General features: G+C 43.7%; 1 protein-coding gene across 1 annotated transcript in view; it reads right to left on the bottom strand.

Moving 5' to 3' along the window:
- Window positions 1-26329, bottom strand: part of ABCB6 (ATP binding cassette subfamily B member 6 (LAN blood group)) — a 68899-nt gene that overhangs the window by 20893 nt on the left and 21677 nt on the right. Inside the window, exons 6-10 of the mRNA XM_082260955.1 lie at window positions 25850-25971; window positions 19257-19366; window positions 6714-6779; window positions 5727-5852; window positions 5563-5639 (exon numbers count right to left, since the gene is read on the bottom strand). Coding sequence (XP_082117081.1) covers window positions 5563-5639; window positions 5727-5852; window positions 6714-6779; window positions 19257-19366; window positions 25850-25971 — 501 coding nt within the window. The remainder of the gene's footprint in view (window positions 1-5562; window positions 5640-5726; window positions 5853-6713; window positions 6780-19256; window positions 19367-25849; window positions 25972-26329) is intronic.

The raw sequence follows: 26329 nt of genomic DNA, 5'->3' as shown, positions 1-26329 counted from the left end.
AAGGAAACCATACAGAAAGATTTACTTAGGTTGCCATTGCTAGCATTCTGTACACTTATTCTGGGTCAGGGACTGGAAGTATTGAATCCATTAGATCAGCAAAATATCCAGGTAACATGAACAAGAAGAGGTCAGACATTCAATTCTTCAAATCTCTGAGTGAATTCATAGTTGCAGCACACACAGTAATGTTCCAGACCAAATACAAGTTTTTTTTAATGATAAATTGTATGCAAAGCCAATATGTTTCAGGAGACGTACCACTGCCGGCTTCATCGTTTGAGAATGAAACAATAGTACAGTACTCTGTATGTGAACCTAAAGTAGAATTATAGGCAAAACTTTTTCATTTTGAATAGAGCAAGGGAAGGTTGGAATCCCTTTAAGATTTTTTTTTAACCTTCTGTGTCTCACTGTGGAGATTTCCTTTCACTTCCGGTCTAATAGCCAAACAGGAAGTGTGAGGAAATCCCTGCAAATTGGGGGAATTCCTTGGGGAACCCCGGGTCCCAGAACTAGTGTCCCAATTGGAAGATTTACCCTCTAAAGGCTCGTACACACTTGACGAAAATCGGACGAAATATCCTCTGATTTTTCTCTCTCATGCTCAGCGGTCATTACCGTTTTTAGTTGACAGCGCATAAAATGTTCACGAAATTTCTCGTCCGATTTTTTTTTTGGGACATTTGTTCCTAGACTTCCGGGTTGTCAGCAACTTCAGATCATGCGCGGTCTTTCGTATCTTATTTTTCGCGGACATACTGCATATACATTAAACGAAAATTGGTCATCTGGGGATAGACGATAAAAAGTTTGGTGTTTGTCCCTCAGTTTTTTTTTTTGTTGAAAATGTCGGCATCGGCTGCTGAAAGTTGTGTACACACTAGCCGAAAATCGTACGATTTTACCTCGGACGGAATTTTCGGCAGATTTTCTGCTAGTGTGTACCCCACTTTAGACTTCTGGGGACAACCCAAAATTTTGGATTTTTTTTTTTACTTTCACTTTTGATGATAATGGTAAACAGGACAAATAGAGAGGGGGAATCTTCCTAACAGGGGCACAGACAGCAATAAAAACTGACAGGTGTTCTAATACCTCTCCACTCCATCCAAAACTAAAAAAAAAATAAAAAATTTTTGTATTTAGTTTTACTTTAAAGTGTCACTTAACCTGCATCATAATAAAAAACTATCAATAAATGGCGTATTACATGCTGTTCATTCTCACTCAGTCACTATGTTTTGATGCTACACTCAGAACACCGCTGCTCTTCTTTTCTGTTTATAACCAGCATTTACTGGATCTACCTACCTACAACTTACCTAAACTTTTTCCAGCACAAGCAATGCTTTTACCTCCAACATGACCACTGGTACCTAACTTTCTTCATTTTTTTATTTTATTTCATATTTATTTTACATTTTTTCTGATATTTAAACACTTTCTTGTTTTCGTTTATTCGTTCTGCAAGGAACGAGAAAGATACATTGTATCCCTCTTCACCATTCACAGAAAAAAGAAAAAAAAAAAAATTATATACCGTTTTTTTTTTTTTTTTCAGGACAAATTTGGATTTTATTTGGTAGTAAATAGTTGTGGCTACCTCCTGATTTTTTTTTCTTTTATTATCAAAAGATATCTGGCCCAAAATAGTAAAAAAAAAAATCATTTTTTTTTAATTTAGCTATATATTTCTTGTTACTACCATAACCTCCCACCAAAGGACAACCCAAAATAAATTCTCCTGCTCCTGACAATCGCAGCGATACCACATATGTGGATGTTATTTGTTGTTTGTACCCGTAGTACAACCCAGAAGCAATAGTGTGCATTTTTTTTTTTTTTTGTTTTTTTCCTAAGGCTACGTTCACATGTTAGCGTAGCGGACAGCGGGCAGAATCACCACGATTCTGCACGCGATCCGGAAATCATTGCAAATCGCGGGACGCCTGTGCGTTGCCGTTGATTTGCAATGGCACCCCAAATGCTGTGCGATGTTGCCGCGATTGCCGCCTGCCGAATAGCGGTAACATCGAGCAAACAAAATCGCGGGCCGCATGACGCCCCAAAGAAGCACTTGTACCTTTTTTGGGCATCGTGCGACCCGCGATTTTGTTTGCGCGATGTTACCGCGATTCGGCAGGCGGAAATCGCGGCAACATCGCACAGCGTTTGGGGTGCTATTGCAAATCAATGGCAACACACAGGCGTCCTGCGATTTGCAATGATTTCCGGATCGCAGGCAGAATCTTGGTGATTCTGCCTGCTGTCAGCTACGCTAACAGTGAACGTAGCCTTAGGAAAAAAAAAAAAAAAAAAAGAAAAATGCGCACATGTTAGCGTAGCGGACAGAATCACCGCGATTCTGTCCGCGATCCGGAAATCACTGCAAATCGCGGGACGCCTGTGCGTTGCCGTTGATTTGCAATGGCACCCCAAACACTGTGCGATGTTGCAGCGATTTCCGCCTGCCGAATAGCAGTAACATCGAGCAAACAAAATTGTGGGCCGCATGACGCCCCAAAGAAGCTCTTGTACCTTTTTTGGGCATCATGCGACCCACGATTTTGTCCATGGTCCGCTACGCTAACATGTGAATGTAGCCTAAGGCCCCTTTCACACAGAGCAGATCCGTATTGACGGACTCCTCTTGCTCAGCGGGAATAGTTCTGCTGATTCCCGCTAAGCAGGCGGATGATAGGTTTGTCTCCACTCACTGTGCAGAGACGGATCTGTCAGATTCCCGCTTTCCTCTATGGGGAGATCGGATGAAAACGGACAGCCTGTTTTCATCCGATCCGACCAGCTGGACAGATGGCGAACATGTCAGGGGATCTTGTCGGATCGGATGCCAGGCGGGTGTCAGCATACACATGTCCGCTGACATCCACCTCCCCATAGGAGGACAATGGGTGGCCCGATCAGGTCCGCCTGAAAAATGGACAAGCGGATCTGATTGGTCTGATCGAGTGAAAGGGGCCTAAAACACACCAACACTAACTGACACTGATGATAATTAAAAAAAAAAAAAAATCCTGCCCAAAATATACTGACCCTGACCTTTGACTCTTACTTTACCCAAACACTAACCCTGGCACTGACCTACATCAAACCTTGATCTAGGTATTTTTCTTTCTTTTTTTATTTTACATTTTGTTCTGATTTTTAAACACTTTCTTGTTTTCGTTTTTTCTTTCTGCAAGGAACGAGAAAGATACATTGTATCCCTCTTCCCCATTCACAGAAAAATAAAAAAACCCTGGGGCAGGCTTCACAGTGACTGATCACTGTGGTAGCCAATCAGAGGCTACCAGCGATCAGGTTACCTGGAATCGTTGGCGTGAAGGGGTTAAAGTACCAAACCACACAAGAGTAATATTTTAGTTACAGCTGGAGCCTAGTGAGTTGAGTCAGACTCATACAAGTCTTGGATACTCCAACAGTGAGACCTCCCTGCCCTAATTCCTGACTTTGTTTCTGCCAAATTGGGAGTCTTATGTACTTCTGTCCATCTTTATGTGTTTCAGCTCCTCCCATTCAATTCTCTATGATATACAGTAAATAAAAAGTCCAGCTAGAATGGTAGAAACTAGGGATCGACCAATAATCGGCAAGGCCGATAAATCGAGGGCCGATATTGACTTTTGCCGATATATCTGTATCGTCCCCGAAACTGGCCGATAGTCCAAATATTGCTCATGTAAGGGTAAAATTATGTCACGTAGCATAATTCCGTTTACAAATGTTATTGAATATGCCACTCACATATGTACAAATTAAAGATATAAGCAATTCCACATTAGCAGATCTGCTGGCAGATCGGTATCTCTCACCCACTTGCCGTAAGTGATACCCGGGTGATACCGCTCAGTTCGGCATCCACTCAATACTGCTCTGTCTCTCACCCGCTCCATCTCCTACCCACCCGATACCGCTCCGTCCCTCGCCCACCCCATCTCCCACCCACCCGATACCGCTCCGTCCCTCACCCACCCCATCTCCCACCCACCCGATACCGCTCCGTCCCTCACCCACTCCATCTCTCACCCACCCGATACCGCTCCATCCCTCACCCACTCAATCCCCCACCCACCCGATACCGCTCCGTCTCTCACCCACTCCATCTCCTACCCGATACCGCTCCGTCCCTCACCCACTCCATCTCCCACCCACCTGATACCGCTCCATCCCTCACCCATTCAATCCCCCACCCACCCGATACCGCTCCGTCTCTCACCCACTCCATCTCCTACCCGATACCGCTCCGTCCCTCACCCACTCCATCTCCCACCCACCTGATACCGCTCCATCCCTCACCCACTCAATCTCCCACCCACCCGATACCGCTCCGTCCCTCACCCACTCCATCTCCCACCCACCCGATACCGCTCCGTCCCTCACCCACACCATCTCCCACCCACCCGATACCGCTCCGTCTCTCACCCACTTGCCGTAAGTGACACCCGGGTGATACCGCACCGTCCGGCATATGATCTCGGAGGTCACGTGGTCACGCTGTACATATGTGAGTGGCATATTCACTAACATTTGTCAACAGAATTATGCTATGTGACATCATTTTACCCTTACATGACCCACTCCATCTCCCACCCACCCGATACTGCTCCGTCCCTCACCCACCCCATCTCCCACCCACCCGATACTGCTCCGTCCCTCACCCACTCCATCTCCCACCCACCCGATACCGATCCGTCTCTCACCCACTTGCCGTAAGTGACACCCGGGTGATACCGCTCCATCCGGCATACAATCTTGGAGGTCACGTGGTCACGCTGTACATATGTGAGTGGCATATTCACTAACATTTGTCAATGGAATTATGGTATGTGACATAATTTTACCCTTACATGAGCATCACCAGTCACCACCTAATGGTTGGAGGAGGAGAAGACTAGTCTCGGACCCTGCCATAGGATGTACAAAATATTGGCCCATATCGGCCGATACCGATATGCGATGGCCAAAATATCGGTATCCGCAACGAAAAAAACGATATCGGTCAATCACTAGTAGAAACCCCTCATAATCTCACCAAAAGAATTCTCGCTAATAGAATCTCAGAGAGACAGAAGATGGTTTAATGCTTCTCAAGCCTCCAAAAAGTGGACTGACCCTTTATGTCCTCATTTCTAATATTAATGCCCTAGCCGGACAGTTCTGAATCTTAGATCTTAGTCCCCATGATGCTGTGTTCTGCCCAATGTCCTGCAATCACAATGTTACCCTAAATTATGTCAGTGCACGCAACTCAATAAGGCATTTATTACAGTGATCAGGGGCTGTGAGTGGGCAGTCCCCACATCATTTTGAAGTAGGTGTTAAACAGGCTGCTGCTGTAGGGGGGAGGGGCTGTCTGGAGTTTTGGCGCGCCATCTGTGTCCCAGGGACTGGGATGGAAATTTTGGTAAGTATGCCCTTGTATAGTTAATGTTATCTCTGCAGCCATGCAGAAGATGTTGTCCCTCTAGAAATAGATACCAATATTACAACAAATCATTTGATCCTTGTATTATCTCATGGCTTCTCAGCACAACTTACCTGTAGTAGGTACCAAACCAGTTGAGCGGTGTGTAAAGTTGGATGATATAGGTGCCGAAAAGCACATAGTCACCAACCTGCATATGCAAGAAAGCAGCAAGTCAGAGAGAGGATATCCATTTGTACACAACGGTATTGCAGAAGGACACGGTATTTTATCTTACTTTAAACTTGTTTTCAGTGACAAAGTAGGCGCACAGCAACGATCCAGCCAACAGGCCCAGCCCAATGATAAGGTTCTGGGTCTGATTTAAAAAAGCCAGCGTAGCATTAACCTTCCACTCCGACACCTAAAATGAGAGGAAAACACTGAAGAACATACAATCCAGTGAAGAAAACAGATTGACAAATCAAAATAAGGACCTGTGTGCAGCCCGCTGTCTGCTGAAATTGGGTCACAGGAATGCAGAATGAACTGCACTCCTGTGATTTATTGAAGAAGTACAGCAAAAACAAGCTTTGGCTGTACTTCTCCTTTAATCTTACTAAACCCCTTTTACGCCGGCTCCTGCTGGCTCATAAAGGGGTTTGGCATTTCGGGAGGTGAGGCTTGCGACCACCCTAATTGGCTGTCCCATGACTGGAAAACTCGTGATCGCAAGAAGCGATCGGGAGCTTTTCGCGAGCCGCCGGTAACTATGCAGGGGGCGCGCAGGGCACACGCTCTCTGCATGGCTATGTCGGCACTAATGCATGAAAATATGCAGCCCCTTAGCGCAGAGAGGCCCCATAGTTGCGTGCGGTCGGTGCTTAGGGGTAAACAGAATCCTAAACAAAGCCTACAAAATAATCCACTTGATAAAAGGAGCGCGCATGCTTTGCGAGAGCTTTGCGCATGTTCGGAAACACATTGTGTCCCTTGCTCCGCGGTGACGTCATATGCCAGCCGGGGCTGCACCTCTGCCAGTGGACTGCACAGCTGAGAGCTAAAAGCAGCCTATGTCCCCGCTGAAGATACCACGCTGTACGGAGATAGATGATCTATTACAGAATTCCTATGCCGGTTTTCTCCCCGCGAAGAGCTTCACTATATTCCTCCTACCTTAATGTGAATTTTAATGTGCTTTATACTTTGGGTTTATTATACTACACTCAGAGGCGCTCTCCTGTTTCTCTCTTTATTACAAAATAATACTGGAATATGCACTTACCTGGTATTTCAGTATGGCATCATTGAATCTGTTCACCTCATAGTCTTCAGCATTATAATATTTCACCTGAAATGTGACAGACAGGAACACGTTAGCATTAAGGGCTCCTTCCCAGGGGCGCTCAGCCCCGTACAGGGTAAAGAGGCGCTTATTTACTTTTCTGTGCAATCGCTGAGCTGCATGCAGCGAGCCAATACAAGTGAATAGGAGCACATCGATTGCACGGACTCACCCATACAGCCAAGTTTGACAGGTACGCAGGGATGGATGCACCGCGCATCTGGGTTCATGCACCTATCTCTGAACACCTGCACAGGATTTCCCTTTTATTATGCGATTCTAAGCTAGTGAAGCTGGCACTAGCCAATGGGAATGCTTTGGGGAAAAGAAATGGATTGAGGCTAATGCGGACTTTCATGGTACCCATACAAAGGCTTAACAAAAACACTATGTTTAAAATTGAATTTTATTCCAAAGTTTGTTAAACCGGCAAATGCGGGAATCCAACACAAAAGATTTTTGTGTGGGATTCCCGTATTCGCTGGGACAGACTTGCACCTTGTGGCTTCCTGCAGGTTACCTCACCTCAATGTGTTTATTGCTCTATAATGTTATAAGCTCCTGAAGAAGCGGTGATCTCCCTGCAAAACATGTCGGGCGCCCAACACTGATGGTATTTGTTAGAACTGACAATGGTTATCTTCTAAAGGTCACCCCATCTGTGATTCTATAGAGCCAATTGTTTAGGACACAGTGCTTTGTGTCTAATTTTTATATATATGTATATTTTAACAAACTTTGGAATAAAATTCCCAATCCTAAACAGAATTTATTTTATTTCAGGTTCTTATATAGCGCTGTCAATTTACGCAGCGCTTTACATATACATTGCACATTCACATCTAATGTTTTGGTAACCACTTTAAGACCGGAAGGATTTACCCCTTAATGACCAGGCCCTATTTTGCGATTCGGCACTGCGTTACTTTAACGGACAATTGCGCGGTCGTGAGACGCTGTACCCAAACGAAATCTACATCCTTTTTTCCCCACAAATAGAGCTTTCTTTTGGTGGTATTTGATCACCTCTGCGATTTTTAATTTTTGCGCTATAAACAAATAAAGAGCAACGATTTGGAAAAAAAAAAAAAAAAACAATATTTTTCACATTCTGCTATATGACATTCTCAAAACAAAAATTTAAAAATCTAAATTTTTAACATTTTAGGCCAATTTGTTTTCTGCTATATATTTTTGGTAAAAAAAAATAGCAATAAGGGTATTTTGATTGGTTTGCGCAATAGTTATCGCGTCTACTGACTATGGGAAAGATTTATGTCATTTTTATTGGGTTTTTTTACTAGTAATGGCAGCGATCTGCGATTTTTGGAGGGACTGCAACATTGCGGCGGACAGATCGGACCCCTAACTTACATTTTTGACACTTTTGGGGGGGGGGGGGGGAACCAGTGACATTACTACAGTAATCAGTGCTAAAAATATGCACTGTTACTGTAAAAATGACACTGGCAGGGAAGGGGTTAACAGTATAGGTGATCAAGGGTTTAAATGTGAGCCTAGGGTAGTGATTCTAACTGTGGGGGGGGGGCGTGGCTTCTGAGATGACCATAGAGACATGTGATCCTATATAGCAGGATCACATGAGCTCTGTGATCATCCCAGGAAGGACGACGGTCAGCTGTGTTTAATACAGCTGCCCATCCTCTCTCAGCGGGGAGCGATCGCGGGTGTCAGGCGGCAATTAGAGCCACCTGACCCGCGCATCGACTTCAGTGCTGCCTTGCCCCTTAGCTTCCTGGGTGCGACCGACGTAGATCTACGTCAGTTTGCGCAGGAGACCCACCCTTCCTGCAGTAAAAAGGCGGCGGGCGGTCGGGAAGTGGTTAAGCCTTTGTATGGTACCATGAAAGTCCACATTAGCCTCAACCCATTTCTTTTCCCATTTTCGATTGGACGTAGGTACCTTTCTTACACGTGATTCATGTTGGCACCGCTCTCTTTCTAATGTGAATGCATTGTTTCTGATATACGATTTTATTAACATTTTTAAACACTATTTGGAGCTTTTTGTGTCTTACTTTGCCTGGGAGGGGAGGATTTTGAAGACTAGACAACCATGGAATATGCAATTGAAAAACAAAGCACTGTAGACCGTTATTGATCTACAACTAAAGGCAAACGTTTTTTTTTTTTTAAGTTTTGGATAGAGTGGATTAGAACCCCTGTCAGCTTTTATCGCCTTTTGTGACCTTGTTAGGGAGATTCACCCTCTTTATTTGTCCTATTTACTGTTATCACTGAAAGTGAGAGGCAATCTAACATTTTGGGATGTCACCAAACAGGAATAGAAGGAATATCTTCCAATGGGGACACTAGTTCTGGTGACAACCCGAGATTGAGAGATTTCCTCTCAATTCCTGTTTTGGCTATGGGACAGGAAGTGAAGGGAAATCTCCCCAATGGGATATAGATGGCAGAAAAAAATAATACTGGAGGATTATAACCCTTCCTTGAGAAAGAGAGATTTGACTTTAGTTCTACTTTAATAATAAGGTTAGTGGTGAGAACATTATTTGTGGGAGTGCACCTGTTGAGGTAGTTCTTACACAATGGTAACAATTAAGAAGGTACACAATTGTTTGCACAGAGGTTTTATTTGCTTGGATATTTGATAATTGCAATACTGTTACCATTGAAAACATGTGATATTGTTTATGAGACACTAGTTTCTTTGTTTGGAATTACATTTTGTGGTTGTATTTCTAGTCATTTCCCAATGCATGCGGTAATCTGACTGGTAAAACCGTACATGTAGTTATTAGCAACTGACGCATTGGGGTTGATTTACTAAAACTGGAGAGAGAAAAATCTGGCGCAGCTGTGCATAGAAACCAATCAGCTTCTAACTTGAACTTGTTCAACTAAAACTTTGACAGAAAACACCTGGAAGCCGATTGGATTCTATACAGAGCTGCACCAGGTTTTGCACTCTCCAGGTTTAGTAAATCAACCCCATTGGATAGAATAGGCTGGCTTCCAAAAGATACCCAAAGATAATAATGAGAAAAGTAAATTAGCATATTCACCATGGACAACCAATCAAGTTGCCTAACTTTTCTACTAATCCTATACACCTCCATACTGCTATCAGGGGAACACAGCATGGATAAAGAACACAGCATAGATAAAGAACACAGCATGGATAAAGAACACAGCATGGATAAAGAACACAGCATAGATAAAGAACACAGCATAGATAAAGAACACAGCATAGATAAAGAACACAGCATGGATAAAGAACACAGCATGGATAAAGAACACAGCATGGATAAAGAACACAGCATAGATAAAGAACACAGCATAGATAAAGAACACAGCATGGATAAAGTTATCAAGTAGCAGTTATTGATCTACAAGTAATGTTATATTTCGTTTTATCAAAAATACTCGTTTATAGATATGCATTTGTATTATAATTATATATATATATATATATATATATATATATATATATATATATATATATATATATATATATATATATATGTATATATATTTTCACACGCACACACACACACACTGATAGCTGTGAACATTCACATCGCGGATCGGGTGGACAGATTATTGGGTGGGGCTGGGGAAGACCCAGCTGTCATGGTACACGTGGGTACCAATGACATAGGCAGAGGAAGACGGAGAGTCCTAAACAATTTAAGGGACTTAGGTGCTAAGTTGAGGACTAGGACCTCCAAGGTAGTATTTTCCAAAATACTACCTGTACCTCGAGCCACACCAGAGAGGCAGCGGGAGATTAGGGAAGTTAACGAGTGGCTGAGGAGCTGGTGTAGTAAGGAGGGTTTCGGGTTCCTGGAGAACTGGGCTGACTTCTCAGTCGGTCACCGGCTCTTTGGTAGGGACGGATTGCACCTAAATGGGGTGGGTGCAGCCGTACTGGGTGCAAGGATGGCCAAAAAGTTAGAGGGGCTTTTAAACTAGGGAATGAGGGGGAGGGTACAGATGTAGAATTAGACAGTGGAAAGCAAGTTTCAGAGGGCAGAAATGGGGGCATTAGCGGTAGGGTGTTCGGAGCTCCTATACCCAGGGTGGGTATGGGGAAAAATCAAGAGAGCAGCCTAAAAACATCAAATGAGGATAAATGTAACCGATCAAAATTAAGAGGTTTGTATACCAATGCCAGAAGCCTGGCCAACAAGATGGGAGAGCTGGAGCTGCTGATGTTTGAGGAGGACTTAGATTTTGTGGGGATAACTGAGACTTGGTTTGACAGCTCTCATGATTGGATGGCGACCATTCAGGGGTATTCCCTTTATCGCAGAGATAGAGAAGGTAAAAAAGGGGGAGGGGTATGTCTGTATATTAAGAACAGCATACAGGTAAATATGAGGGATGATATTAATAATGGAGCTAAGGATGAGGCAGAATCCCTATGGGTAGAGCTTCAAAGGGAAGGCACGGTGGGGAAGGTAACATTGGGCGTATGCTATAGGCCCCCCAACCAGAGGGAGGAGGGTGAGGCGGACCTCCTTTTACAGATAGGATTGGCAGCAAGGATGGGAAATGTCATTATAATGGGGGACTTTAATTATCCAGATATAGACTGGGCAGAAGGAACCGCGCACTCAGCCAAGGCTAGGCAGTTCCTAAATGTTTTGCAGGACAATTTTATGGGTCAGATGGTGAATGCACCGACAAGAAACAATGCGGTACTTGACCTACTGATTACCAACGATACAGACCTGCTCACGGATATAGAAATACTGGACAACTTAGGGAACAGTGACCATAGGTCAATAAGTTTCAGTATTAATTACAGTAATAGGAAGCAGAGGGGTAATATAAGAACACTGAATTTCAAAAGAGCCAATTTCCCTAAACTGCGCTTGCTGCTAGAAAATATCAATTGGGATAGAACCCTGGGAACAAAGAACACGGAGGAAAAATGGGAGCACTTCAAGAGCATACTAAACAGGGGGATTGGCCAGTGCATTCCAAAGGGAAATAAATTTAAAAGAGCAAAAATAAACCCTGGATGGCTAAACTCCAACATAAAAATGTATATTAGAGCTAAAGAAAAGGCCTTCAAAAAATACAAGACTGAGGGGTCATTGGCAGCATTTAAGCATTACAAAGAGTGTAATAAGAAATGTAAAGATGAAATCAGGGCGGCTAAAATAGAACACGAGAGACATATAGCGCAGGAGAGTAAAAAGAACCCCAAGAAGTTCTTTAAGTATATAAACAGTAAGAAAGCGAGGCCAGAACACATTGGCCCCATAAAAGATGATAAAGGAAATATGGCCACTGAGGACAAAGAAAAGGCGGAAGTGTTAAATAATTTTTTCTCTTCAGTCTTCACAAAAGAATCGGGGGGCTACACGAACCCAGCTTGTAAGGCCGAACTAAATAATTCACCTCAGGAAGTGCCGCCATGGCTAACAGAGGATAGACTTAGATCTAAACTAGAGAAACTTAACATAAATAAATCCCCGGGACCGGATGGCTTGCACCAGAGGGTTCTTAAAGAGCTCAGCCAGGTGATTGCCAGACCATTATTCTTGATCTTTAAGGATAGTTTACAGACGGGTATGGTGCCAGCTGATTGGAAAAAAGCCAACGTGGTACCAATATTTAAGAAGGGGCCGAGATATATCCCGGGTAACTATAGGCCGGTCAGCCTAACATCTGTAGTCTGCAAAATTTTGGAGGGGATGTTAAGAGACCACATACAAGACTTTAGTAATGAAAACGGTATTATAAGTAGTAATCAGCATGGATTTATGAAAAATCGTTCTTGCCAAACCAATCTATTAACCTTCTACGATGAAGTGAGCTGCCACCTAGATAAAGGTAAGCCGGTGGATGTGGTGTATCTGGACTTTGCAAAGGCCTTTGACACCGTTCCCCACAAACGATTACTATACAAACTAAGGAAGGTAGGTATGGACCATAAGGTGAGTACCTGGATAGAGAACTGGCTCCACGGGAGAGTCCAGAGGGTGGTGATTAATGGGGAGTACTCTGATTGGGCGGGTGTGGAAAGTGGGGTCCCCCAGGGTTCTGTCCTGGGACCAATCCTGTTTAATTTGTTCATAAATGATCTAGAGGAGGGGATATCTAGTACAATCTCAGTATTTGCAGATGATACTAAACTAGGCATGCCAATATCTTCTATGCAGGATGTGGAAACCTTGCAAGCAGACCTGAACAAAATAACGGGATGGGCAACTACATGGCAGATGAGGTTTAATGTTGATAAATGTAAAGTAATGCACTTGGGGGCCAGAAACCAGAAAGCAAGCTACTCACTAGGGGGGGAACCTCTGGGTGAGTCTAGGATGGAAAAGGACTTGGGGGTACTGGTAGACAACAAGCTTGGCAGTGGCATGCAATGCCAAGCCGCCGCAAGCAAAGCCAACAGAATACTGGGATGTATAAAAAAGGGGATTCACTCCAGAAATAAAGAGATTATTCTCCCACTCTACAAGACTCTGGTCCGGCCACATCTGGAGTATGCTGTCCAGTTCTGGGCACCGGTCCTCAGGAAGGATGTGCTGGAATTGGAGAAAGTCCAGAGAAGGGCAACAAAAATAATTAGGGGAATGGAGGACATCAGCTATGAGGAAAGACTACAAGCACTGAACCTATTCTCTCTGGAGAAAAGACGATTGAGGGGGGATATGATATCAATGTACAAATACTGTACTGGTGACCCGAGCATAAGGAACAAACTATTCAGAGAAAGGAGATACAATAAGACACGTGGCCACTCACTAAAACTAGAGGAAAGGCGGTTTAACCTTAAAGTGCGTAAGGGGTTCTTCACTGTAAGAGCGGTAAGGATGTGGAATTCTCTTCCACAAGCAGTCGTATCAGCAGGGAGCATCGATAGTTTCAAAAAACTATTAGATGGGCACCTTAGAGACCACAACATACAGGGGTATACAATGTACAGATAAAAACAAACACACACACGCATCATAGGTTGAACTGGATGGACTTATGTCTTTTTTCAACCTCACTAACTATGTAACTATGTAACTATGTAACCTACTTAAAGTGGAGTTCCACCCAAATATGGAACTTCCGCTCATTTGCTTCCTCCCCCCTCCGGTGCCACATTTGGCATCTTTCAGGGGGGAGGGGGGGGGAACGGGTACCTGTTTTTTGACAGGTACCCTTCCCTACTTGCAGGAAACAGCGCCGCGGCAAAGTGAGGTCTCCTCTTCCTGCCGAGCCAATTAGAATGCGCAGTGCGCTTCGCGCATGCTCAGTAGGGACCCGCTCGTGAAGCGGCAAGGCTTCACTGCCAGGTTCCCTTACCGGCAATGGCGGCGGCAGCACCCAACAGCCGATGGAAACATCGGCTGCGGTGCCGACATCGCTAGACTCCAGGACAGGTAAGTGTCTTAATATTAAAAGTCAGCAGCCACAGTATGTGTAGCTGCTGACTTTGAATTTTTGGAGGGGGGGGGGGGGGGACTCTGCTTTAAAGCGTATCCAAACCCAAGAACAAAGCAGTTTACTGGTAGATGTGATGGCTGCATTAGTTTTCTTTTTTCACAATTTTTCACATTATTTGAACCTGGTAATCTTGCCATTAACTCACTTCCTGTCTAAGGATGACAACCATACTGAGCACCAAGGATATGAGTGTGAGCCGCTCAGACTGTATGGGAATGAAGTCCTGTGCTTATCGCTGTGAGTGCTGGCCGTGAAGGGAGCTTATCTATGGACTGAAACACATTGGCTTGGCGGGGGGGTCCAGGATGAGACTGCCATTTACTATCATACAGCAGGTCTTACCTTGATGTGCAACTCCCAGGACACCTATCAATCTCAACCATACTGAGCAGTATTGTCACCTGAGAAAGGGAGTATGTTAGGACTGCATTACATATCCCTATCTTCTTCATAACAGGGGGAGGTGTTTTGAAGTCCATGGAGATTGCCAGGAACAATGTTAACTGATAACAGTCCAGATGCAGAGAACACAAGAAGTTATCAGGCCACACGGTTTCTTCAGCTGCATGAACACTTGTTGAACAGATATAATAAACAGCTTTCAATAGTATACAGGTCCCTCTCAAAAAATTAGCATATTGTGATAAAGTTCATTATTTTCTGTAATCTACTGATAAACATTAGACTTTCATATATTTTAGATTCATTACACACAACTGAAGTAGTGCAAGCCTTTTATTGTTTTAATATTTTATGATTTTGGCATACAGCTCATGAAAAACCAAAATTCCCATCTAAAAAAATTAGCATATCATGAAATGGTTCTCTAAACGAGCTATTAACCTAATCATCTGAATCATCTAATTAACTCTAAACACCTGCAAAAGATTCCTGAGGCTTTTAAAAACTCCCAGCCTGGTTCATTACTCAAAACCGCAATCATAGGTAAGACTGCCGACCTGACTGCTGTCCAGAAGGCCATCATTGACACCCTCAAGCAAGAGGGTAAGACACAGAAAGAAATTTCTGAACGAATAGGCTGTTCCCAGAGTGCTGTATCAAGGCACCTCAGTGGGAAGTCTGTGGGAAGGAAAAAGTGTGGCAGAAAACGCTGCACAACGAGAAGAGGTGACCGGACCCTGAGGAAGATTGTGGAGAAGGACCGATTCCAGACCTTGGGGGACCTGCGGAAGCAGTGGACTGAGTCTGGAGTAGAAACATCTAGAGCCACCGTGTACAGGCATGTGCAGGAAATGGGCTACAGGTGCCGCATTCCCCAGGTCAAGCCACTTTTGAACCAGAAACAGCGGCAGAAGCGCCTGACCTGGGCTACAGAGAAGCAGCACTGGACTGTTGCTCAGTGGTCCAAAGTATTTTTTTCGGATGAAAGCAAATTTTGCATGTCATTCGGAAATCAAGGTGCCAAAGTCTGGAGGAAGACTGGGGAGAGGGAAATGCCAAAATGCCTGAAGTCCAGTGTCAAGTACCCACAGTCAGTGATGGTCTGGGGTGCCATGTCAGCTGCTGGTGTTGGTCCACTGTGGTTTATCAAGGGCAGGGTCAATGCAGCTAGCTATCAGGAGATTTTGGAGCACTTCATGCTTCCATCTGCTGAAAAGCTTTATGAAGATTTCATTTTTCAGCACGACCTGGCACCTGCTCACAGTGCCAAAATCACTGGTAAATGGTTTACTGACCATGGTATTACTGTGCTCAATTGGCCTGCCAACTCTCCTGACCTGAACCCCATAGAGAATCTGTTGGATGTTGTGAAGAGAGAGTTGAGAGACGCAAGACCCAACACTCTGGATGAGCTCAAGGCCGCTATCGAAGCATCCTGGGCTTCCATAACACCTCAGCAGTGCCACAGGCTGATTGCCTCCATGCCACGCTGCATTGAAGCAGTCATTTCTGCAAAAGGATTCCCGACCAGGTATTGAGTGCATAACTGAACATAATTATTTGAAGGTTGACTTTTTTTGTATTAAAAACACTTTTCTTTTATTGGTCGGATGAAATATGCTAATTTTTTGAGATAGGAATTTTGGTTTTTCATGAGCTGTATGCCAAAATCATCAATATTAAAACAATAAAAGGCTTGCACTACTTCAGTTGTGTGTAATGAATCTAAAATATATGAAAGTCTAATGTTTATCAGTACATTACAGAAAATAATGAACTTTATCACAATATGCTAATTTTTTGAGAGGGACCTGTATATATACAGACCAAAAGTGGGTGAATATAGGGTTAATGTTAGAGTTTACATACACTTTACCACTTATTTACCAAAGTAGGCTTCAAAAAATGTTTTGGTAGACAAGTAATCAAGCTCATGGCTCCTGCTGCAGCTGTGAGCTTGGTACTGCCTTTAAGAGTCAGCAAAGGACTTTCCGATAAAAGTAATCAGGCAGCTCTAAAGCCGCCAGATCACATTTCTGGGGCTCTCAAAGAGGAGGACTCCCCTGGACTATAAGGATGCTGTATTTATTTAGTAACCATTTGTATTACAGTGAGGGAAAAAAGTATTTGATCCCCTCTGCTGATTTTGGACATTTACCCACTGAAAAAGAAATGATCAGACTATAATTTTAATGGTAGGTCTATTTTAACAGTGAGAGACAGAATAACAACACAAATATCCAGAAAAACGCATTTGAAATAAGTTATATAAATTGATTTGCATTTTAATGAGTGAAATAAGTATTTGATCCCTTCGCAAAACATGACTTAGTGCTTAATGGCAAAACCCTTGTTGGCAATCACAGAGGTCAGATGTTTCTTGTAGTTGGCCACCAGGTTTGCAGACATCTCAGGAGGGATTTTGTCCCACTCCTCTTTGAAGATCCTCTCCAAGTAATAAGGTTTCGAGGCTGATGTTTGGTAACTTGAACCTTCAGCTCCCTCCACATATTTTTTATGGGATTAAGATCTGGAGACTGGCTAAGCCACTCCAGGACCTTAATGTGTTTCTTCTTGAGCCACTCCTTTGTTGCCTTGGCCGTGTATTTTGGGTCATTGTCAAGCTGGAATACCCATCTATGATCCATTTTCAACGCCCTGGCTGAGAGAAGGAGGTTCTCACCCAAGATTTAACAATACATGGCCTCCTCGTCCATCGTCCCTTTGATGCGGTAAAGTTGACCCATCCCCTTAGCAGAAAAACACTACCAACGCATAATGTTTCCACCTCTATGTTTGACAGTTGGGATGGTGTTCTTGAGTTAAAGGCAGCTTTTCTCCTCCTCCAAACACGACGAGTTGAGTTGATGCCAAAGATCTCAATTTTGGTCTTATCTGACCACAACACTTTCACCCAGTTCTCCTCTGAATCATTCAGATGTTCATTAGCAAACTTCATATGGGCCTGTACATGTGCTTTCTTGAGCAGGGGGGACCTTGCGGGTGCTGCAGGATTTCAGTCCTTCACAGCGTAGGGTGTTACCAATTGTTTTCTTTGTAACTATGGTCCCAGCTGCCTTGAGATCACTGACAAGATTCTCCTGTGTAGTTCTGGGCTGATTCCTCACCGTTCTCATAATCATTGAAACTCCACGAGTTGAGATCTTGCATGGAGCCCCAGACCGAGGGAAATTGACAGTTATTTTGTGTTTCTTCCATTTGCGAATAATCGCACCAACAGTTGTCACTCTCTCATCAAGCTTCTTTGCGATGGTCTTGTGGCCCATTCCAGCCTTGTGTAGTTCTACAATCTTGTCCCTGACATCCTTGGACAGCTCTTTGGTCTTGGCAATGGTGGAGAGATTGGAATCGGATTGATTGATTGCTTCTGTGGACAGGAGTCTTTCATACGGGGATTGCTACTCCGTGATATCAATACACATATTTTGTATATGAATTGAGTATACATGCAGCTTATAAACTGATTTTTATATTGTATGTCTTTTAATTTTCTGTTTTTTCATTTTAAATCAAATTAAAACAATAACTTTTGTATATTTTAATCATTTATCAGTTTATTGGCAAAATCCCCAACCCAATTTTCTCTTCCTCCCCCAAATATATGGGTGGTTGAGTTTTCCTATTTCTTTTATCTAGGTAACAAGCTGAGATTAGGAGCACTCCCTTTAAGAGAGTGCTCCTAATCTCAGCTCGTTACTTGTATAGAAGACACCTGGGAGCCAGAAATCCTGCTGATTGATAGGGCATCATATACTTATTTCACTCATGAAAATGCAAAACAATTTAGAAGTTTTTTGAAATGCGTTTATCTGTATAGTTTTGTTGTTATTCTGTCTCTCACTGTTAAAATAAACCTACCATTAAAATCATAGACCGATCGTTTCTTTGTCAGTGGGCAAACATACAAAATCAGCAGGGGATCAAATACTTTTTTCCCCTCACTGTATATTTTTAATCCAAACTAATAAATGCATTTTTTTTTTACTTTGTATGAGTTGTCGAAATATTGCACCGCACCAAACTATCTGCAAGGTTATGCAGAGTAAAGCCCCTTTCACACAGGCGGACCGTTCAGATCCGCCTGTCAGTTTTTTTGGCGGATCTGAACGGTCCCCCCATACATCTCTATGGGGCATCGGATGTCAGCGGAGACATGTCCGCTGACATCCGATCCGTCAAATCTAGATGGATGGAAACCCTATTTTTCATCCGTCCAGCGGATCGGATGAAAACGGACCGACGGTCTGTTCCCATCCGATTTCCCCCATAGAGATGCATGGGGAACTGACAGCTGTGTCTCCGCACACAGCGCAGAGACACAGCTGTCCTCCTCCTGCTCAGTGGGGGTTGGGCGGATCGATCCCCCGCTGAGAAAAAACGGAGTCAGTCTGACGGACAGACTGTGAGAAAGGAGCCTAACCGATTATCAAACAAATAATAACAAGTAATAAAGATTAACTCTTTATTACACATTTTTATGTACCACACTCTGGATATAACAGATGTTCGATCTTAACTGAAAAAGAATATTCAGAACCAAAGTAAACACACGAGTCATATAAATGTCACACATCAGGGCCCATAAGTTTACAACACAGAATTTAAAAAAAAGGTCACCGTTTCAAAGTTCAGCAGAGAGTCTACGGCGCGGGATTTGGCTTCATTGTCTCTGGTGTTCATATCCCGGCGGTATTTTGTTCTCCATTCGGTGATGATGATGGTGAGAGCTGCGAATCAGGAATAGGATTGTTAGAGGACTTTCATCCACACTGCAGACAAAATGCCAATCATAGCGAGGTCCTAACAGAATCTAAGCTGAGAGTTTACGGCTAATTTACAAAAGAAGCTGAGAATCTTCACTGAAAAAAATGTGTGAGCATTCACCTAATTTAGCCAGTCATGTGAAAAGTCAATAACCTGATCTCCTTGAATTCCTCAAAGTGGTTGTAAACCTCAGACATGAAATATGAACAAAGCATATTCCTTAACCACTTGCCGACCGCCGCAAGTAGATATACTGCGGCGGTCAGCCCCTCACAGGCAAAGTGACGTTTATAAACGTCACTAGCCTGTGAGGCTCTAGGGAGCAAAAGCGCGCCGCCGGAGGCGCGCTCCCGGACCCCCCCGCGCGTGTGCCCGGTGGACCCGATGTCCACCGGGCATTTGCGATCGTCCGTGACAGATGTAAACAAGCCGCCTATCATTCTCCCCTGTGTATGAACAGTGATCATACGGTTCTACTATGTAGGACCGTTGATCACTGTTCCTACACTTCAAGCCACATCCAATCACAGTTAGAATCACGCCCCTAGGGACACACATAGCCCCTCCCTCTCAAATAAAGTTAACCCCTTCACTGCCAGTGTAATTTTACAGTAACAGTGCATATGATTACTGTAGAAATGTCACTGGTAACCCCAAAAGTGTCAAAAATGTCAGTCAAGGGTCCGATCTGTCCGTCGCAATGTCGCAGTACCGAAAAAAAAAAAAAAAAAAAAAAAAAAAAAAAAAAAAAAAAAAAAAATCGCAGATCGCCGCCATTACTCATTAAAAAAAAAAAAAAAAAACAACAAAAATGACAAAAATCTTTCCCTTTGTTAGTAAACGCGATAACTTTTGCGCTAACCAATCAAAATATGCTTTTTGCGTTTTTTTTTACCAAACATATGTAGCATAAAACAAATCGGCCGAAAATGTTAAAAAAATTTAGATTTTTACATTTTTTTGGGGAATTTCATATAAAAAAATGTGAAAAATATTGTTATTTTTGCAAAATTGACGCTCTTTTTTTGTTTATAGCGCATGATCAAAAAAAAAAAAAAAAATCGCACAGGTGATCAAATACCACCAAAAGAAAGCTCTGTTGTGGGAAAAAAAGGACGTCAAATTAGTTTAGGTACAGCATCGCACGACCGCGCAATTGTGCGTTAAAGTCACGCAGTGCCGAATCGCAAAATACCCCCTGGTCAGGAAGGGGGTAAAATCTTCCGGGGCTTAAGTGGTTAATAATGTGAACTTGTCTAAATCCAGAGCAATAAGTATCATTTCTGTCTGCTGCCTCATTCTTCTGCTGTCTGCATGAGTCATTTCTGACAAATTTTCTTGACACCAAGAGATCAAAAAGGTGACAGGGGAGGGAGCTCCAACACACAGCCTGTGATTGACAGCCTCAGCTCTGTTCTTGTGTGAAGGGGGCTGTGTCCCTTCCCTCCAATCACCTCTCAGAGCTCTCCTCACTGAGCTCTGCAGAATGTACCTTCAGCTCCTTGCCCACTGCTTTCCGAAAGTGCAGACAAGTTATGTAGAAGGATTGGTTTCACACCTGACTTCACTGGGTATATGTAAGTGTTTACAACCACTTCTAAGACCATGTTTTATGGTATACCCTTATTTAGTGTCTAACGTGAAGCATGGTTGCATACACCAGCCTCCTTTACCCAAATCACCTCCCCTTCTTGCTCCAGGTTGTTGTCACTATTTAATTCTGCGCACATAGCCACGTCATCCATTCACGAGGATCTTTGAATGAGCCTGCCACAAATCTCATCTGCCACACAGTGTCTTCGCACTTGTAGCTCATTGATTACTTTTTTCAGCCTGCATTGACCCAAGGCTGGGGGTAACCAATGCAGGAACCTGTGTCATGCACCTAAAACCTAAAAAGCGTTCTATGAACGGAGGATAGATTATAAATTCAAGATTTATATTTCTCCTCTATTCATAGATTGTGTTTCATTGCTGGAAGCTATAGTACAGCTTCTATGAATGGATGAGGTAAGCAAAAAGGGTGGACATAATGGGCGCACTTGTCAAGTGCCTATGACAGGCCACTTGGCTCATTGCTGCAGGGGTGGGGGTGTCAGAGGACTTTAGCTGTCAACTAAAATTGGAGCTAGCAACACAAGGGACACTTCACATTGAATGTGGGTACCCTCCTCTTTGCTGATTTGTTTTTTTTTATTGAAATCATTTTTGGTGCATTTATTGCATTTTTTTTTAAAGGCATACTAAGCCATTATTCATGTGCTGATGCTTCTATATTCTAAGATAACTGAGGGAATATTCACACAATCTTTTCAGTGAAGACTCCTTCACTAAATGAACCTCGCTGTATCAACTCTATCCTTGGAATTAATTAGCATTTTGCAATTTAGTGCAAAATGTAAATACTTTTGTTCCAATATTTCCAAGTTTTAGTTAAAGGGATTGTAAAATCTCAAGGTTTTTCACCCTAATGCATTCTTTGCATTAAGGTGAAAAACCTTCTGTGCTGCAGCGGCCCCCAGAAGCCCCCCCCCCCCCTTTTCTTACCTGAGCCCATCCGTTCCAGTGATGTGCATTAACGCAGCGGCTCCAGCCATTGTCTCTGTCCTCACTGGATAGATTGACAGCAGCAGGAGCCACTGGCTCCCGCTACTATCAATCAAATCCAATGACACGGTAGTGGGGGGGGGGGGGGGCCCACTTACTGTGTCAATAGACGCAGCAGCTGGACTTGTGAGAGCACCCGCACGGGTGCCCCCATGGAAAGCGGCTCTCTGTGGGGGCACCTGATGAAGAGGAAGAGCCAGGAGCGCCAACAGGGCACCCCACAAAAAGAGGATCAGGGCTGGTCTGGGCAAAATCCTTGCACACTGCAGGTACGTATACCATGTTTGTTATTTTTATTTTAAAAATTCGAACCTTTACAATCACTTTAAGGTGGAGAGGCAGGCAGATGATTTCACAAAATCCTCCTCAGCCAATCAGAGGAAGTATTCATTCATAAAAACACAAGGCTCCTCGTGAATGGCTGGGCAGTGCTCAGACGGAATCGATTTTGTTTCTGGAACGGGACGGGCAGTACCAGTACCTCTGCCGAAACACAGCGCTGTATACAGGATTTAGGCTTTAATTTTGTTAAATGAAGAAAAGACCAATGAAGCCCTAATTGTCAAATGGAAGGCAAATGGGGAACAAAACTCTTATGACCAGGAGCATTCTACAGTCTTTTTGCAGGTAAAAAAAATGTGCATTTATATTTTTTTTTTTTACACTGGAATCTGTAAAGCATTGCACCCATGTAAAGCATTGCACCAAAATGATCAGCAAATAAAATATTGGTAGCAAGCGCTCAGGATAGACTATGTAATGCTCAGGTATCAAATGAAGGATTAGTCCATGAGAATATAAAAGTCTATATAAAGTCTATGAATGTATATGAGGGGGTCAGTAGTGATGAGTAAAAGCCGGGAACACTTTGGACAAATGAAGCTCTTCTCAGGAGTGAAAGCCAACTCTGGAAAAATAATGTACAAAAACAGGGGGGTTCTTCACTGTCAGAGCGGTAAGGATGTGGAATTCTCTTCCACAAGCAGTCGTATCAGCAGGGAGCATCGATAGTTTCAAAAGACTATTGGATGGGCACCTTAAAGACCACAACATACAGGGGTATACAATGTACAACATACAGGGGTATACAATGTACGGTTAACAGGAAACACACACACACATCATAGGTTGAACTGGATGGACTGATGTCTTTTTTCAACCTCACAAACTATGTAAAAGAAAATTGCAAGGGAATAACAGCAATGCCAACTCACGAGATAGGAGTAGAGTAAAGGCTGATCTGTAAAAGTAAAACGTTCTCCTACAGGTGAAGAGTCCAGCACCTCAATCCAAGTATACAGAGCCCGCGGTCAGGACAGGAAGGTATAGCTGGCAGGTTCCTTGTCGTTCCGGGTATCTGTGTTGGACTGCGGTGTGGAGCTCAGCGAAGAGGAAGCATGCGATGTACTAAGACCACACTTACAGGTGCTTTTCTGTTTTTGCCGATGATCAGCAGATCGTGGGTGCAATGCCAGGATTCTGCAGACTCTCAGTACACTGAATTGCAGGAAGAATTATTGAAATACCAGAGTGATCACCAGGACTCATTGAGAACTGCAAGCCATGGTGGACTACGGTACTTGTAGTTCATTCATTCACAGAACTCTGTGAATGAATGATGTAGCCATGTGGGCAGAGAGGAGAGGATCCCCTGCCCACTATGACAGGGAGGGGGGAATCGGGGGGGGGGGAGAGGAGACAGGAGCTGGAACATGTAACATGCTCCATGACCTTAAGTGAAAAGCAGGCTTCAAGCAGAATGAAGTCATGCACCTGCTCAGGCCCTTCCCCTGTCAAATGGCAGAACTTCTACTGTCCACTGGAGTATCAGTGGCAAAGTGACTGTATGTCCTGAGAGCAAACCCCACCAAGCAAGGTATACTCATCTATCCATATTCTCTTGTCCCCTCCTTGCATCAGGAGTCCTCCCTAGGTAAGTTCAGGTGTTGGATGGTGATGTAGCTTACCTAGGTTGATAAGATCACTGACCCCTATCGTACTGGGCATTGGGTCCTGGAAATTGATCGTTTAGGCCCAAGCACTGCCACTTGGAGGAGAGGACAGGAGGTATGGTGAAGGAGAGCAAATATATGTTGCTGGGAAGAGGGGGGGGGGGGGGGTAAGGCTATCAGGAGAGACTCTAAGCAGAAATGAAGTCTTCAGAAGTGGGTAAAGTGGAGGGCAGAGCCCAATCCAGCTTTATTTAACCTGTAGGCAATCACCATATATAGAGAATAATGTTCCCTTGCAGGCTTCACCTTCCCGTCCAACCACCTAGCATCAGGAGAAGGCTCCTCACAGTCATGAACTGTTCATATCAATCACTTCAAACCTCAGAAGGGGGAAAGCTAAGATTAAGCTTTTTGAAAGAAATGAATGCACAGACAGGCCCACATGGTGCAACCAACGCTAATGCGTTTCACACCTGACAGCTCCAGTCAGGAGTAAAGTGCATTAAAATTGGTTGCACATGGTGGACTTGTCTGTGCATTGATTTGCGTAAAAAAAAAATGGAATCTTGGCTTTTACAGTGAGGACTGAAACTAAACGATAGGTGATAAGAGCTGAAGATCCCGGGAGCTGCACCTGCCGTTCGCCGACAATTGGCAGTCCCAGCCTGGCCCCCCCCCCCCCCCAGACCACACCCCCAATGCCTTACTGAAAAGGTAATACGTTTAAGGCTGCAAAGTATACTGTGATCCAACCATTGTGATCCAACATGACATGCAGTCTTACAGCACCTTTTTAAAAAGAACTTCAGCTTAACCCCCCCCCCCCCTTCTTTTTTTTTTTTTTTTACCCCCCCCCCCCCCCCACTTACCTGATGGTGTTGTAGGCACAGTATGTATAAATTTTCACTTTACACGTTACACATACCCATTGGCCAGTTACCTCACCATCCTTCATATATTAGAATATCTTCCTTCACAGTATGTATACTGACCCACCTACCAGATACAGCGTTGTCCTGCTGACAACCTTCTGTGACCAGACACAGCTCGGTCCTACGCCACCATCTTACTCATGAAGTCATCAAGAGGCCTGACGGCTCTTCCAGGTTTAGTCGGTGGAGTCTCGCAATGACACGCTGCTAGGCCCCCCCACTCCCACTAGCTCAATGGAAGACTCCAGGACTCCTGGGATATCTGACGTGCATATTCCAGGTGGCCCAGCGAGCGCTATGCATGCCATTTGTTTAGGCAAATTACATTCATGGAGGGAAGAGGATGCAAAAAAAAGGGAACTAAAAAAAACAAAAAAAAAAACACTGCCCTATTTGTGTAGAGTTGGGGAGGAGGGGTCGAGAGGGAGGAACTTCACAAGGAGGGTGAAGGTCCTCTTTAAAGTGATGGTAAAGTCACGTTTTTTCTTTTCTATTAAAATAACAAAAATGTTATACTTACCTGCCCTGTGTAGTGGTACTGCACAGAGCAGCCTGGATCCTCCTCTTCTTGGGTCCCTCTTCGGTGCTCCTGGCCCCTCCCTCCTGTTAAGTGCCCCTACAGCAAGCAGCTTATTATGGGGGCACCCAAGCTGAGCTGCACCTCCGTGTGCACACAGAGCTGTGGTTTGGCTCCGCCTCTCCGTCCTGAACAGCCGAGGCACTCATGGACATCACTGGATAGAGATGGGATTCGGGTAAGTATGAGAGGGGCTGGAGGGGAAGTGGGGGGCTGCTGCACACAGAAGGCTTTTTATTTTAATGCATAGAATGTATTAAGATAAAAAAAACCTTCTGCCTTTACAACCCTTTAAGCAAGCTATTTCATAGTATATTACAACATAGTAAACAACGGCTTTTACAAATGAAACATCCTTCACCTTCTCTTGGTACTTACTCAGATATAAAGTCATACAGACGAAAATGATCAACCCAAACCAGGCATTGAAGGAAGACGTAAAATAGATGATCCCAATTATAATATCAGCAATGGTTGGAAGTATACTGAACACTATGTAACTGGAAGAGAAAAACAGATTTATCAGTGCAAAACAGTGCCAGTAATATGAACAGTGCATCATCAAAGAGAACCTTTAACCATCTCCCTTTCACCCCCTTTGGACCAGAGAATTTTTGCATTTCTGCTATGGACCTATTTATTCGGCAATAATATTGTCATTATTTACGATAAAGTAATACATACTATATATATATATATATATATATATATATATATATATATATAAAATGTATTCGATCAAGTCTGTCCAATGTGTCCACTCCACATCCCTAAAATCGTATAAATTGTTTGGAAAGACAAAATGACTGGTCCCAGCATCCAATCTATGTCTTACATAATCATGGGACTTTATAGGAG

Source organism: Pelophylax lessonae, assembly GCF_965119305.1.
Source record: "Pelophylax lessonae genome assembly, chromosome: 6".
NCBI classification, from domain to species: Eukaryota; Metazoa; Chordata; class Amphibia; order Anura; family Ranidae; genus Pelophylax; species Pelophylax lessonae.
The sequence above is the reverse complement of the archived record's forward strand: the minus strand, read 5'-3'. Positions and strand labels throughout refer to the sequence as shown.